This window comes from Micromesistius poutassou (assembly GCF_964030765.1).
Source record: "Micromesistius poutassou genome assembly, chromosome: 19".
Taxonomy (NCBI): domain Eukaryota; kingdom Metazoa; phylum Chordata; class Actinopteri; order Gadiformes; family Gadidae; genus Micromesistius; species Micromesistius poutassou.
The window spans coordinates 8,085,748-8,103,247 of NC_140289.1; the positions used below are offsets into that span (position 1 = coordinate 8,085,748).

A 17,500-nucleotide genomic window follows, 5' to 3' on the forward strand; every position below is an offset into this window, starting at 1 on the left:
AAAATACAAACAAATTACAACACTTAACATTTTGTTCAAGCAAAAGCCTATGTTTTTAATGGATAAGAACATGACTTGGTCATTTGAGTGGAATTTTCTTGATAAAAAAACAACAACAACATAGGACTACGCTGGCCTCCTTTATAGTAAATCAATAAATGGGAATTCCGAGTGGGCCCACAAAAACAATGTGTGGAACCATTCTCTATGGCTACAGTCCATGTCTATGGGCCGATTTTGCTTATTATTACCAAGTAAATTTTGTGATATACCTCACTGTTTGCTAATCAAAAGACAGCTCCAATACACTGGGTATTATGTCAAGACAAATTAATTAAAGACTGATTTTAAAATAAATACCAGCCCCCCTAGCCCACTTCATTCTATAGGGCAATTTCTTAATTTATGCCTTTGAGAGACAAATAATAATTTGTGCTTTATTAAAAAAAACTAATTTGAAGTAAATGTCAGTCAATTAATCAGTTAATCATTCAATAATCTCATGAATACCATTTACAAAATGTAATCGTCACTTAATTGTCCATAAGCTGACCTTCTAAATCTGAGTGAGAGTGGAGTGAAAGAGACAAACAGAAATGAGTACGTTTCTATGGCAATGCGTTTAGTTCTGGATGGGAATTGTTATTCGGGGAACATTGACTAGACAATTAAACCACTACATTGTGTTTATGCTGAAGGCACGCACCAGCTGGTTAAAAAATAATCCATCACAGCTTCTGTGTTCAAGTACAATTAATCTTGAATCTCGTCATGGATAATTATTTGAGAATTATAATATGTCCCCATACACACACACACACACACACACACACACACACACACACACACACACACACACACACACACACACACACACACATTTCACAGTCACAAAGACAGACACACACACAAAAAAAAAAACACACACCACTTTCCACTTCCTATCTTAGAATTGTACAGATTATGTATGATTTATGTATTTAACTTTATTTTGAACAGTTGTTTTTTGTAATTTTGAACTTTGTATTTACCGTAGTTGTTCCTATTCTCACCATATACAAAATTCTTGTATATGCAAATGTGCCGTCAATAAAACTGATTTCTTATGATGATGAACAAAGGTGAGCTGCACGGGAAGGCGATATCAGGTTATATGAGGTTCAGTTTATCAAGTAAACTGAACCTCATGAAAAAAAGAACTGTACACTGTACTGTGTGTATGTGTGTGTGTGTGTGTGAGTGAGTGCGTGCCTGTGTGTGTGTGTGTGTGTGTGTGTGTGTGTGTGTGTGTGTGTGTGTGTGTGTGTGTGTGTGTGTGTGCGTGAATGTGCGTGTGTGTGTGTGTGTGTGTGTGTGTGTGTGTGTGTGTGTGTGTGTGTGTGTGTGTGTGTGTGTGCGTGAATGTGCGTGTGTCTGCGTGCGCAGGCCTCTCACCCAGCATGGCGTAGTAGAAGGGGAAGCGGGAGGGGTCTGTGAAGAACTGTGGCAGGGCGTAGAGTCCGCCGGGGAGAGCGTTCCACAGCAGACCGCTCCGGGACACGTGGGCGTGGATGCGGTCCTGGATGATCTGCGCTCCCGGGATGCACGGACAGACGCATGGAGGAGGAGGGCCGGAGAGAAACGGACAGAGAGGAAGTGTTGGGAATAACAAGCAGGAGGAGGATGGAGAAGGAATACACGGATGGAGGAGAGGAAGAAGGGAGGGCAGGGATGAAGGATAAAAAATAGGGTGAAATAAAACCACAAAAAGGACAGTGTTTGGATGGAGATAATGAACAATGAAGAGGAGATCAAAAGCAAAGCAAAATGGGAAAATGAAGAAGCGGAGGGAGAGAGAGAGGTGTTATTCATATGATATAATCTATCTTTTACCTCGGAAAACACAACACACACGCACACGCGTGCAAAAGGCGACAATCCAGGAATTTGTGGGCTCGTTCTTTATGTTCACATCAAGAGATGAAGAGTGACAGAAATCAACCCGCGCTCTTGTCTCTATTTTCTGTCTCCAGGAATGGAGATGAAAGGTGCTAAGAGAGGATTTGGCAGGGAGGGAGAGGAATGATCACTTATCTGAGAGGGCTCTCTCTGTCTCGCTGGAGAAGGATAGCTTTAGCGGCTGGCTTTGTCACAATTTCTCACTCTTCCCCCCAAAAAATGAGGCTGCAAATCTCTTATCTTTACCTGTGATTGGTCCGTCTCTCTCTTTCTTGGCTCCATTGTTCCATGAATAGATGAATGGATGGATGATGGGTTGATCAATGGTTGAATAAATTAATGGGTGGAGGAATGTGTGAATGAATGAATGAGTGAATGAATTAATGTGACAAGGAATTAATGAATGCATGAGTGAATTAATCAATGTCTGTAGGAATGGTTGAATGAGTGAATGGGCGAGTATAATAATTGGTGGAGGAATGGGTGAATTAATGAATGGGTGAATTACTGAATAATTAATGAGTGGCTGGAGGAATACGTGAATGGATGAATGAATGTATGGGTCATTGGATGGATGAATGGATGGGTCATTGGATGGATGAATGTATAGACAGATGAAGGACTGAGGGGGGAATGGATGGGATGAATGAATGGATGAATGAACTCATACATTTGTTTTCATGGAATCATTGCTGTGTGTTTCTGCTCAACGTTGGTCTCCCTCCTCAGGGACGACTCAATATAAAAAGTGTGAGGCCCCTTTGTAACCCCTAAATGTTTCACATTCAATTATGTTCCCACTATTCCCAACGGATGTGGGAACTTCAAATGTCTTAGGAGCATGTTTATACATTTGCCCTCACAGAGAACTCTGGATCTATAAATATGCTAATCACTTGAAACCAGCCAAATCATTTGCACATCTTTGCATGATTGAGTTGATCTAGTTTGGACATCGGAAATTGTGCTTGTCCGTGCGTATCGCCAGAGGAAATACAAGTAGCTGGGGTCTTGAAAAATCAAAACATTGAACACTACAGTCTGACGAAGTCTTAAATCCCCCCAAACCACTAATCAGCTATTTGAATATATGTGTGTGTGTGTGTGTGTGTGTGTGTGTGTGTGTGTGCGTGTATGTGTCTGTGTTGGAATACGCGTATGTGTGTCCGGCCAAGTGTGTGTGTTGGTGTGTCCATCCCCACAGCTCTCCAATGATCTGTGAAGTATTAGCTTGGCAAACACAGAGCCAGCCCTTCGCCCCTCTCACACACTACCCAAACTCACACACCCACACCCACACACACACACACACACACACACACACACACACGCACGCACGCACGCACGCACGCATGCACGCACATGCACACACACACACACACACACACACACACACACACACACACACACACACACACACACACATGAACACGTTTGGCACAAACTGCTTGTGCACCCTGGTGCACGGGCCGCTACGGCTATCAACAACGGCTCATTTCACCCGTTTAGACTGATGGCATACAGAATGGGATTCTGGAACATCTGGACAGCAGTGAATGAGTGCCAGTGGGCCCTGGGACTCATTTCATCCTCTGCTTGAGGCAGCCAACCCGCCAAACCACAGTGGACTCTGGTTGCACGGAGGACGGATCTCGCAGCGATATCAATATCAGCACGCAATATGCAATGATAATAACAATGATACCACCGCAAAACCCCTGGTTTGGAATTTCAATAAATGACTTGTAATATCCCCAGAGTGTGGATTCGAATGGGCGTGAATGGGATATGTGTAATGAATGTATTTTTTTTCCCCAGAAGGCCCGGTGGGGATGCGGCGTTGGAGAATGTGGAAATGGAAGAGCGGCTCTCTGTAGATGTGCTAGCCCAGTGCGCACCGCACACACATAGGCTACCATCTGCCCGAGGATCGCCCTTCAGTGAGGAGAGGACATGGGTCCGAACGGACGGTGAGGGAGGCATCAGGGTGAGAAGAGGAGGCAAGGAGAGGGATTCTGATGATCGCATTCATTGGAAGAATGCTAAGTGTGATAGGGTGGATGTCGAGGGGAAAAGACCCCAAGGCAATGGAGTTGTGCGACTGTATTGATGATCACAAATGAAGTCCAGATATTTGGCAGGAGAAATAAATGGTACACTTTAAAAGGAATACTTTAAAGTTGACAAAAGAAATGAGCAACAAAAAAATAAGCCTTTTCCGGAAGTACACTTGAAGTTTGCTCTAGTTCTGCACTTTCAGTATTAAGTGTTTGGAAATAAATGATTCATGGGTAGTTATAATACATCCATTGTATGCTGAAGCCTGTAAAGCCTTGTCTCCTCACTCCCTACAAACGCAGATTAAAGAGGGCTTTTTCGCCCCCCCCCCCCCCATGAAAAGAGAAAAAGAAAAAAGCAACAAAGTCCATAAAACAATTCCAATTAGGGGTGCCTGTTTCATTACGCCGCCGGGCTCTTACCTCCAGTGTGGTCGAGACAATCTTAGCCACAGAGGAGAAGTAGGCGTCCCACAGGAACTGGGTCTGCTGGCGGAGGGCCAGGGTCCGGTCCAAGCCCACCGAACGGATGATGGAGGGCACCTGGAAGAGGAGGAGGAGGGGGAGGGAGAGGTGGTTGAGAAAATAAGACTATAGTCACGTTTAGAAAAGGGGGTAGCTGTTAGGTGACAGGGAGAGAGAGAGAGCGTGAGAGAGAGTGGAAGAGAGAGAGAGAGAGAGGGCGAGAGCGAGTGGAAGAGAGAGAGAGAGAGAGGGCGAGAGCGAGACATAGAGAGGGTAAGAGTATGCGGCGCAAGCATGCACGGGGGGAGCAGGGTCAGATCCCATTGACCCATGAGGTCAGAGAGGCGGGTCTCCAGGTGTACTCACTACTTAACCTCTATCCAGACCCATATAAAAGAAAGCTATTAGAGAGTGGGAGATATAAGAAAACGGGAGAGATAGCTTGACGTTCCCTACGGATGCAAATAGATACCAGCAGTTGGCTGCAAGTGTGCTCTCCCCCATGTGTGTCTAAAAGTGCACCCTCCTACACCTGCCATGGCTCGTGTGTGTGTATGTGTGTATATATAAGTATATAAGGGGTGTTAGGGTCCAGGTGACTCTCGGTGTGGTGCATTTCACGGTTTTCGGTCACGGTTTGTGGTTCAGCGCGGTACTATACATTCTTTATTTGACCCCGGGCACAGTCCTCCCGCCCCTTCACGCTCCACACCGCAGACTTCACACAACAACGCCTCCAGCCAGAACTCTCTGACGGCTCCGCTCAGCCTCATCACGGACGCGGACGACAGGGAGTACGGAGGACTGACCCGGGGCTATGTGGACTGTCTGGACCGCTGGCAGCAGGAACTGCCCCCCGGATAGCTGTGGGCGTGGGCTTCCTTCTGCAGGTGCAAACACCCTCCTCCTCCGCCATTTCAGTGAACATCGCGGAAATTGGACGCTGAGACGGTGAAATCTTACAAGTACCTGGGAGTTCAACTGAATAATAAAGTGGACTCGACTGACAATACAAATCGTTAGCCTCGTAGCATAATCGCCTGAGTCATATTTTAAGGTTCATCTTGTATTTAGCGTCACAAAAGCCTGAGTCAAATAGATGACTTTGGCAGATAGTGATTATGGGATTTAAAAAGCACTCTGATTGGCTTAGGATACAGCCAATGTGAATCAGTGAATTAGCATCGTTAGGAGAATAGAGTCAGGTTAGATATCACAATTTGGCCAAAATATGACTCAGGCAATTATGCTGTGTGGCTAACGAAATGCACTTTATAAGAGAGGCCTGATCCGCTGAGGAGATCAGCCCAGTCATTTGGAGAGCAGGGGCCACCACTGATCATCAGCCGGTCCGCTGGGGCAGCAACACCCTGACTGCTGACAGGCACAACAGAGCGGCTCAGGAGGCCGGCTCCCTCGACCCATGGGAGGGGCTGGGAGACAGGGGAATGACGGCCAGGCTCTCCTCCCTGATGGAGAACATGTCCCAGCCCATGCATGACACCCTGACGGCGCAGGGCAGTACCTTCAGTGACAGGCTGCCTCACCGCTGTGGGTCCTCTACGACCAACACTGGTGTGTGTGTGGTCCACTGTGTGTGTGATCCACCGGGAGTGGACGAGTCCGTTTTGGGGTGTGTGATCCTCTACGACCAACACTGCTCCCAGTGGACCACACACCCCAAAACGGACTTGTTCACTCCCGGTGGATCACACACACAGTGGACCACACACACACCAAAACGGACTCATTCACTCAAGCAATATCAAAATAAGTTATACTGTGCAACATCAATATTCCCCCATGTACAATAATCTAAATATTCCCTATGTGCAATAATGAGAACTCAGCCATCAAGTCTCTTTGCTTAAATATATTGTGCCTTACTTTTTATTATTATATAATGCTATGCAAAAATATTCTTACATGATATCTTGATTTTTTTGCTCATGCTACGTGAGATTGAGCTAAGATCTTTTGCTGCAGTCCAACTGCAAATCTCCACCGTGGGATTAGTACAGAATAATTGATCTGATCTAATCTAATTTACTAACCCCAGGGTAGGCTCACCATGGCATGAAATGCTCCCGTCCCTGTCCGAGCTCTGGGTACGCCTGGGCACGTACACATGAATGCATGAATGTAACAAGAATGGGTTTATTTGGTGCTATATTTATATTATTGCATATCTGTCCCATAAAACATTTTTAAATGAAAAATAAACATCACAGGAAATGAACCAATATGAAGTGCGATCATCTCAACCGTTTGTTTAAATCGCACGTCTTCTACTGCGGAATACGGCCATAAACCTTGAGCCATAAACACGCCCCGAGCCTTCAGTGACTTCCTGGATTAAATCTGAGTTGGTGGGAAAGCAATGGCTGATGGCTGTGGGCCCCCCGAGTTGTTTAGGTTTAGCCCACTTCATCGCTCCCCTCACGCCGGCCAGGTTCATTTGGATGTTGTCGTGGGAACCGGCTCAACATGTTTGCTGCTTAGTATAATTTGTCCTAATGCGTATCAACTTTTTTCTGTCTGATTGTTCCACGTGGAATCCCGGTTGTTCCCAGACGCTGGACGTAAGTGGTTCTGGGAGAACTGAGAGACTGCTCACTCTCTCCACTCTCCCTTTATGTCGTTCTCTCCCCACTAACAATCACAGACCTTATTGGCAGTCATTGTAACAGGCTGTTTATTTAATAAAGTGTGATGAAGTCCCGCTGATAAAACGCTTACGTTTACGTCTGCCGACAGTGTGAGAGTGAGAGAGAGAAAGAGAGAGATTAGTGTGCGTGTGTGTGCATTAGTGATGGCTCGTTCGCAAACGAATCAGTTCGAACGAATGACTCTTTAACATGAACGAACCAACCTGATTCCCCGTTTCAGTTCGTCTCGTTCGTATCGTTCGTTCACCGAGACTCGACTCCCAGCTCCACCCACTAGTCGCTGACTCGCAAGTCGCCCTTCGTTCACAGACTGTGTTTAGCGGTGAAGACTCGAGGACTGAGAAGTCACTAGAGCCAGACGGGCAACAACATCCCGATTCCGAACATGAAGCGCTCCTCAGCTAAAAGGAACTTAGTTAATGTTGTGTTGATTGATGACCGTTCAGAATGAGCACGAGGGAGGAGCCGAGTCTGTGACGGAGAATCATGATTCACCGCTACCGGAAATGCAAACGAAGGAACGAAGGAACGACTCTTCTTGGCAAACTGACCGACGCAAACTGATTCATTCAAACAAATCATGAAATCCACCACTAGTGTCCATGCATGCATGTAGAGGTGGGTGTTAAGGTCAAAGATGTTGATTCTTATAGAGTTCTATTAAAGCAAATCACCGATGCCGTTGAGTTTGTCTGACTAAATGACGACCCATTCTTGATGATCTCGTCCAACAGTTGAACATTAAAAAGCTGTTTATGTCGAGGTCATCCCAATCATCCATGTCACGCTAACCTACTGCTCACCTTTTGTATACTATTGGGTAACATGGATCTAATACAGTAGAGAGGAACATAGGATTAGGGTTAATGTTGACTGGAGAACCTCCCCGTAGGGCGTATGGTCTGGCCTCTCCTAGCTCTGGGTCGTAGGCAGCAGGAGAGGGCAACAATAAATCATGAGCTGATAATGGCCACAGACCACACGGCGCAGGGGACAAACAAATTTGATTCATGAAAACTGAATATTTTCACTAAGAATGGACGGGAAATGCTTTAGCAGCATCGCCTGTTCCAAGTAGCAAAAAAAAAGACTAGGGCTAGGATTTACATACTAACAAAATGAATAATTTACATTCATCCATACGTTTAACAAAAGATGGTGATTCCCCTAACCCCTGATTCCCCTAACCATGGCAGGGACAGACTTGTGTAAAGTCAGATCCGATAAGGCCTGCAGTAGGAGATAACCCGATGTGGGCCGTTTGAAGGGAATGGAATTGGAATGGGCGACATAGCGGTGATGATCCATTTGTTCAAAATGTCAACTGAATGAACAGAGCCGGGATAACAGCCGTGACAGAGAGACACATTTGAAAGAATGCATGAATTGAAAATGTATTGGCTGGAGCGCGCTAATAGATGTTATCACCGCACGAGATAGACGACAAAATACCCAACAACCTTTTTGAGTTGAACCAGACGATGCCAGGGACATCATATGTTGGTATTTCTTTTGCTGCCTTTTGGTCACTTTCTGGATTCAAATTGGTTTGAAATGATTGTGAAGTGAGGGAACAATGGAAAAGCAGCCCCAACCCAATCAACCTTGGATCTGTTCTCGGGCAATCAATTGGGTCCGCGGAGAAGCGTGGCACGAGGGACTGGCCGGGGGAACATTGTGGCAGAGGGGGTCGAGGTACAGGTGGCAAGGTGGTGTGATGTGGGAGCCTCCAGCTAGGGAATTGTAGTACATCATTTTTTAAGGATGGATTACTATAAATCAGCAGTGCGTGACTACTGAGAGGTATATAGTATGATAAGGAATGAAAAAATCATTGTTCATAATACAATATGCCTATAATCAGTGTAGGACAGAGCAATATTTCTATAATGTTTATACTGTTAATACTGTTAATACTGTTTTTATTGTGTCGATAATGTTGTGTCATCATATTAAATAATGTTTTTTATCACATATATTGTGTTGTGTTATCACTTTAAATAATGTTTTTTATGTTTGTACAACGAGTTGTACAAACCTGGCGTATACATGCGTATACAATGCAAACAATAATACTGGAGTCAACTCGATTCTACCCAACCGCCATTGACTCTAATGGTGTTTACGTGGCTTCTCTGCGGGGTGCGTTATGTTTCCTGTGTGTGTGTGCGTCGGGGGGGCAGGGCAAAGTCAACTCGCTTCATATTTAAGCATCTGTGGATCGCATGTGGACTGCATGCGATCAACGGCATAATTGAAATTAATTTGATTTCTACTCCCCTCAGCAGGTGTTAAGAGCGTAGTGTGAGCGCATGACTGCCAGACTAAATGTGCTTGTGATAGAGAGATACAGGGAGAGAGAGAGAGAGAGAGAGAGAGAGAGAGAGAGAGTGAGAGAGTGAGAGGGAGAGAGAGCGAGAGATAAGTGAGATGAATAAATAGAAGAGATTGGCAGCAAGAGTGATGAAGGAGGTAAATAAAGAGTGAGAGTGTTTATTATGTAGCGTGAGTGTTTTTGTTTTTATGCTTTTGTAAATCAATGCAAATCCTTTGTGTGACTAAACTTTCTGGGGTAAACCCTGTGACATGGGCCTTGTATTCTCACACTGTAAATGGAACGACGTCCCCCCCCCCCCCACACACACACACTTAGATAACATTTATTTTGAGTTTAACAATATCCTAAGGTTCTTCAAAAAGCTTCAAAGAACACTTTCTCTGACAACAAAGAGCCTGGGTGAATCTAATCCCAAACTAACTAAATTTGTGTGGTCATAGATCACCGCAGTTTCTTGTGTTTGTATCACAATAACTTATTTAATCTTTCTGCGGAGGTTGGAATATCGTTATTGTATTATTGTTTTGGTAATATTACATTTTTTCATTCATATTTCACTCATTTTGCATATTTTATTATTGCATATCCACTTACCATCCAATACATTTTGTTAAGTTTACTCAAATCCATGAAATTGCATTGTTGTGCGCATTTGTACCATTGATATAACTCACTTTGTACCATTTGTATAACTCACAGTAGACAAATACATTTAGTATTAGTGTTCTGTGTGCTGAGATTCACAGATACATCCTGATTAACAAGTAATATGTATGCGTGTGTGTGTGTGTGTGTGTGTGTGTGTGTGTGTGTGTGTGTGTGTGTGTGTGTGTGTGTATAAAAATGCACACGCAGCATTTATCTATGTGGTCATCTGGGTCGCTGGTACTCATATGGAGCATCATTATAGCGTGTGAATCATGTTTCGAGCACTGAGGAATAATAAAGGGAACAAAAGGAAACATGAAATCCTAGAACTGCTATTCCTAGAGCAGGACCAAAATAACCTAATCTGCAGAGTGGTAATGATCATGAACAATGGCTCTCACACCATATACCACATCATTCACTCTAATCGTGCTAATGTTTTTCTATGTCAATCTCAACATATATATATATATACGAAAGATAAAAGATGAAATATATACGGTTGCATGACTTTTTCTCCAATAACAGTGGAGCAGATCAAACTCGTCGAGTGTCGTCTTCAGACGTGAGGGTTTTGAAAGGGGACTGTCTCTCCTGCCTGACCGATATGAGTCCATGCTATCCGCCATGCTAGATGCTATCCAAACCCAAAGGTGGACCCAAGGATCCTGAGGCCCGATAGCTAGCATGTAGCGTTTCTATTTCTTCTTTCATCTCTTTTACTCTTTTACATACTCCACTTTCCCAACGGCTGACCACAACCTTGACTTGTGGTCAGAATATTTTGTGCATTCACTTATTTTCTTGACTCCCCCTCTGTAGTATATTTCTGGTATTTCGGGTACCGTTGACTTAATCTTGCTCTTTTCCTTCAGAGGGATTGGTGTGGTTGGAGAGGAGCATGGCAGGTCTTTGTGTGTTCGCCCAAAGAGGATCTGGAGATCGAGTTGAGGATTAAGCCATGAACGGAGTGTGTTGGCTTTTCAAGCCCCAATCGAGACTGAATTAGCCCCTGCTGAAAATCCTATATCTGTAGCTTGATGGCATCGGCTTTCGGATATATATATATATATATATATATATATATATATATATATATATATATATATATATATATATATATATATATAGAGAGAGAGAGAGAGAGAGAGAGAGAGAGAGAGAGAGAGAGATCCATCCATAATTCACCCATTAATCCATTCATCCACCCTTCAGTCTTCCATCTTCCACCCATCCATCCATTCATTTGTTCCTTATCCATTCATCCATACATCTTTCACTCATCCATTCATCCATATGTTTTTCATCCGTCCATCCACCCATTCCGTCAGCCAATGCTCATACATCCACCCAGGGCCGGAGTGGGACCCATTTTCAGCCTGGGAGTTTCAGGCCCATACCGGCCCACTTTTTTCAGGGGTGGAAGAATTTGAATAAATGAACAGCGCAAAACTCTTACTATCCCCTTTTATTGTCTATTGGATCAACGTTTGGCAAATGAAAAATCCACCTCAAGGATCAGAAAAAACATACTTTAACTATCAATTATATAAAAAACATACAAGCGGCCCAAAACACATTTGAAAGTGGACCGGCCCAACGGGAAACGTCCCGAACGTCCTGATGGCCAACCCGGGGCCTGCATCCACCTATCCGTCAATGCATCCATCCAACATCCACTCATCCATTCATCCATCAATTTTTCATGCAAGTGTCCCTCTTCCACCCGACCATCCACCCACCCACCCCCTCCATCCATCCATCACGGGCCCACCTGTAGCAGCAGCCTCTCGTCCCCCAGGATGGCAGCTTTCCTCCAGTCGATGACCTCGGAGAAGGGCAGCTCCCAGCCGTTGCTCAGGATGACAGGGATGCACGCTGCCTGGAGAGCAACACCGAGATCAACAACAACAACTACAGCAACGTCAAGCGCTGGTTTCACGCACACAATCCATGAGGCAGAATATTATGATGCCGCATGATGTCGATTCAGATAAGAGACAACTTGTTCTCAGTTATCAACCGTAGCAAGGATCCACTGGTTTGCTGCATGCAGGGACAAAGAGACTTAATAATAGTGTCATTGTATCTTATCTAAATTAATTGTCAGATATATATCACACTTTTTTTATGGCATTTCGTCGTCTTGCATTCATACTTAAGTTATTCACTCATACTGACATAAAGATGAATCTAAGGTTGCACTTGTTCTAAAGTGAGGGTAAATAAAAGAAAAGCAAATGTATTCATGACGCAGAACAAAATAGCCTTAATTTGCTACTAATTTTCCATTTTGTACATCAATACAATCATTCCTTCCTCTAGACACCTCAGGGCATGCCTCTGAGTTTCAAATTGCAAACTGAATGAGAATTATTACTGTTATCTAAAAAGAGAAAAGTGCTGGTTATTGAAGGAGGAAAAACAGTTTCAATAATAAACAGTCAAATTGATACAAAAGTTTTTCACTGATCCATGCATGTGGAGTTATGTATTGCTTATTGATATATTTATTTATTTTCCACCACAGGGGCATTTATCTTCCGGGTTCGTTTACTGTGATCAGACATTTCAAACAAGTTCCAAATTGGAGTTTGTGTATTTTCTTTGCAACAATTCTGAAGAAAACAACCCTGTTTTTTCACATTATTACCCAGAGGACAAATGACTGCTATCTACTTTATCGGGAGCCATTCTTTATTTTGCGGGAACAGCCTTTCTGTGTTTCTGTGCAGAGGAAAAGTAATTTTAAGACAATGGACTCAAAACCAGTTTATCATTTGGAGATTAAAGTAGTAGCAGTAGTAGTCATTGTTATAATACTAGACTTAATCAATATATTGCACTACTAACCCCCTCACCCCCCTCATCCCTGTTTTATTTCTATAATTTAGCATATATTTTTAATAAATGACGTAGTCACCTTCTCACAATAATTGCATTGTCCAGAATGACTCTGTGGTATACTATGCATTTGATCATAAATAAAAACACTTTTGTCTACAATTATTTTAAATAATCTGTTGTAAATAATTTCCACCATTAGCTCAACCAATAGGGAGGGATGGTGAATGTCAGGATATGTTAGGTACCACCATTGGATGGATATATATCTATATCTATATATATGCAAATCTCTTGGCTTTTCATTTATTTTAATTTCTTTAAAGTTCAAGACATGACTCTGAAAGAAAATAAGTTTAGAGATTAGAGGCGATTAACTGAATGTCGAGCGTGCGTTGATGCTAATTCATGCTGAGAAGTTTGGTCCATCGATTCACTTTCCATTAGTGCTCGGCTAACATGGAGCTCTTCTCCGAATGCACTTCACTACTCACTTCTCCTCTTCTCTCTTCACACATATTTCTGTCTCAAATCCTACTCCTCACATGGAAAGGGCTTGGACGCAATGTCTGTCTCCTGGTTTCCCTGCGAGACGATGCTTCGGTCCGTTGTAAGTACGGATCTTACAACGGCTTTTAATGTCGACTCTGTGAAAAGACTCATCCCTCTACCCTTCCCCCAGAGAGGAACAAAGCGTGGCCATCAGCCCATGGTCTTGATGGAAACCGCTCACTTTAAAAGTGCCAAAAGCAAATCAGGTGAAGCAACACGATTTCTGCGCGACAAGACCTTTAAAGGTGACATGTTATACCACCAGGTGTGAGTGTGATTAGCTGTGACAAGCCATTTTGAAAATCTGCCTCTTCTGATATCACAAGTGGGCATGTCCAGCTAGATGTGTGCTGGATAGATCACCAACCTACCCAGTGGACTGTAGCAAACGTTGCTCATCTATCCAGCACACATCTAGGTGGACACACCCACTTGTGTGGTCAGAACAGGCAGATTTTCAAAACGGCTTGTAATGGCTAATCACACTCATACCTGGTGGTATAATTTGGCCACAAGTCATGGGGTTAAAGTGCTAAGGCGTACGCACGTGCGTGGCTGTGCAATGGTCTAAAGCCTTATGCACATAGTCGCATGAGAAGCGACCCGTTTCAATTAAAGTCACTCATTACTATCCAGACATATGTTGCTTTGAAACATATTCATGTCTGATCTAATTGTCTGCCATTTGCCCCCACACAACTTCTCTTTTATTGGATAGTTTAGACATGGTTCACTGGGTCTGCCTGTCACTGCACCTGCTGTTACTGAAACAACATGAACTCAGGGTCAACCAGCATGTCTACTGTTGTCTTTGAGTGCCACACAAACCCATGGCATTCATCTAATTTGCATTGGTGTGTGTGGGGGGTGGGGGGGGAGAAGCCAGTCGGGGCATCCTCCGCAGTAGGTATTGAAGGGGAAATGCCACACTTGGCTGTTTTCCAATTTGGCAAATAAAGAGCGCAAGGCCAATGGCTGCATTGGACTTGAACATTTTCCGAATTCCTTTTCCATCAGAGTCGATCTCGCAGGCCACAACTTTTTCCCGACGCCCATACGAAGCAGTACACTCTAACACTAGGAAGTATCGGAGCGTGACTGTCCTCCTTTGAGTGTTATCTCCCAAAGCACGACAAATGCCTCCATGGCACTGCCCCCCTATACCTCAAACAACTCATCACCCCCCATTCCTCCTCACGCCATCACCTCCAGCCTCTGAGGACAAGGCTTCGAACTATGGGCAACCGCGCCTTCTGTTCAGCTGCACCCAGTCTGTGGAATGCTCTCCCCGTCCATCTAAGGGCCCCACAGACTGTGGACTCTTCCTTTTATGCTAGCTTTAAAGTCTTTTATGTTGTTTTTATCCTTTTTTTATGTGCATTGTAGCACTTTGAGGTCATTGAGTTGATGTAAAGTGCGTTATAAATAAATTGTATTATTATTATTATTATTAATTCCAATCCACCCAATCAGAGGACATCTCGTGGTTAAACTCAGACACAATGGCTCCCTCCACAGACCTGTATCTCCTCATTATTTAAATGTACTTTAAACCCCCATGAGTGTAGTTTGGAGCGACGCAAGTTATATACAATTGACTCATCAAGTCAAGTAAGATTTGTACGAGCCGTTATGTTATCCGACATAACCTCTGAAGACAAAATGTAAAACACGCCGGGAAACACAAACAATATAGGAATGAACCCGTAGGAATGTCTGTAGAGGAAGGATGAAATAAAAACTCTCACACTCCCTCCAGGCAAGGAAATATATTTTTTTTACATGCGGGCGGAAGACAGTTTGTCAATAGCAATAAGATCAACTGATGGGATGTGTGGGCCGCAGGGGGGAGACTCGGAGCACATTTTTTATTCTTTTGCATCTGGCCTCTGCACTTCCTCCTCATTTACACACACACACACACACACATACACACACAGACGCACAAACAAACAGACGCACACACATACACAAGCACACACACAGGCACACACACACACACGCACAAACACGCACACACGCACAAACACGCAAACAAGCAGATACATACACACATAAGAAAGAGGGAGAGACAATGTGGGAATGAAAAAGAAAAAGTAGGAGATTGAAAGAAAGAGAGACAAAGAGAGACAAAGAGAGAGAGAGAGAGAGAGAGAGAGAGAGAGAGAGAGAGAGAGAGAGAGAGACGTAGAAGGATGGAGACAGAGAACGGGCGAGAGATAAAGGAGAGCAACAAGAAGACAGAGAGAGAAAGCGGAAAAGAGAGAAAGAGAGTAAGCGAAAAAGGGGAAAAAAGAAAGAAAGAGAGAGAGAGAGAGAGAGAGTGTCAGAGGGAGGTCGAGCGAGGCTGAGATACAGACCTGCAGGGCCTCCAGGAAGCGGAAGGACCCCAGGCGTCGGCCCCGGGGCACCAGGCAGAAGCTGGAGTTGTGCAGCAGCTCCGTGTAATCGTACCTGAACAGAGACACGAGCACACAGCCCCTCCCATTAGACACCCAGTCTGACTGGAGGACGCACCGCCGCACGTCCCCGTGCTGTAAAGACTCAAAGATTCAAAGGTTCTTATTTGTCACATACTCGTACAGGATGTGCAGTGAGATGTTTGTGTGACATACTACTGTATTTTCTGTGCTTAAGAAAAATAATAAAATCCAATCCAATCCAATATAAATCTAGTCAAATAAAATACAATGCAATATACTTTTTAACAGAAATAAAGAATATTATCTATGTATAAAATTTAAACTGGATAAACAGGGATAGGTTCAACTTGTATTGTGCAATATGGCCAGGGTTAAAGTGTCAAAGTGCAGGGGGAGGGGTCGGGGGATTGTCCAGTGGTCCGGTATCACTTATTGACTTGAGTTCAGGGCTATGATTGCCTGGAGGGAAAAAACTAAAGAGAGAGAGCAGGAAAGAGAGCATGAGACGAGAGAGAGCTATATTTTGAAAATATACAACATAAATAAAATGTCTTCCCCACTGAGAAATGTGGCATTTCATGCATCTGCGATTGACAGGCAAGATTGATTTACCGGACTCATTTCTGACCAATCAGTGGTCTCTTCACTGATTGGTCAGAAATGAACCCGGTCTAGATTGACACATTCCGATTTTCTCACAGCCACATTTCACTCACAAATATCTCATGGACAACTGATGCATCTCTAACAAGTAATGCTCAAATATAGCTCTTGAATCGTACCTCAAGGATCTTTAAACACATAAACATGAAATCCTTGGAAGATGAAGAAAACCGAAGGAAGAGGGAGGAGCAGACAGAGAAACGGCACCCAAGCCTGGCTTTACATAATGCTGGCAGACTAGCTTCATCCAATCAGAATGAGACGTTTATGGGCCATTAGAGGGTTCATAACTTTGTTCCCCTGGATGATGTGTCATGTGTTGACTAGATGAAGCCGGGGGGAAATGTTTCTGACGCAATAGGCAATTGAATCTCAGAATTAAGTCATATTTTCCTGAATTATTAGATTTGCAGCCTCAAAGAAGGTTTTTACTCAAAGATGACAGGAAGAAGCTGAATAATCTACAAGCAGGGGATCCCTGTGTGTGTGTGTGTGTGTGTGTGTGTGGGCGCGTGCACATGTGTGCTTGCATGCATGTCTGCGTGAGTGAGTAATGGAGTGAGTGTGTGTGTGAGTGCGTGTGTGCGTGCGTGCGTGCGTGCGTGCTGCGTGTGTGTATGTGTGTGTGTGTGTGTGTGTGTGTGTGCATGTACACATGCGTGTGCACACACAAGTATAATTCTAGAATTTGCCTACTCTTTAAAGCCTGGATCAGAGTAAATTTTTCCATATGTAGACCCACGCCCACACAGGAAAAACAAACTGATCATGTGATGGTCAGAAACCATAACCAGTCCCGCCCCTCAGCGATGGCAACCCTCCATGTTTCGGGGGCATTCCTTTAGCTCGTGTCACCTGCTTCTAAGACGCCATCTGTGGCCGTGACCTTTATGAACTCAGTGG

General features: G+C 44.0%; 1 protein-coding gene across 1 annotated transcript in view; it reads right to left on the reverse strand.

The window, feature by feature from the left end:
• The window catches only part of LOC311364286 (exostosin-1), a gene marked incomplete at both ends in the record, with an annotated part of 163,677 nt that overhangs the window by 35,731 nt on the left and 110,446 nt on the right, over positions 1-17,500 (reverse strand). The window contains 4 exons of the mRNA XM_084484275.1: positions 1,435-1,567; positions 4,419-4,538; positions 11,890-11,997; positions 15,872-15,965. Coding sequence (XP_084340401.1) covers positions 1,435-1,567; positions 4,419-4,538; positions 11,890-11,997; positions 15,872-15,965 — 455 coding nt within the window. The remainder of the gene's footprint in view (positions 1-1,434; positions 1,568-4,418; positions 4,539-11,889; positions 11,998-15,871; positions 15,966-17,500) is intronic.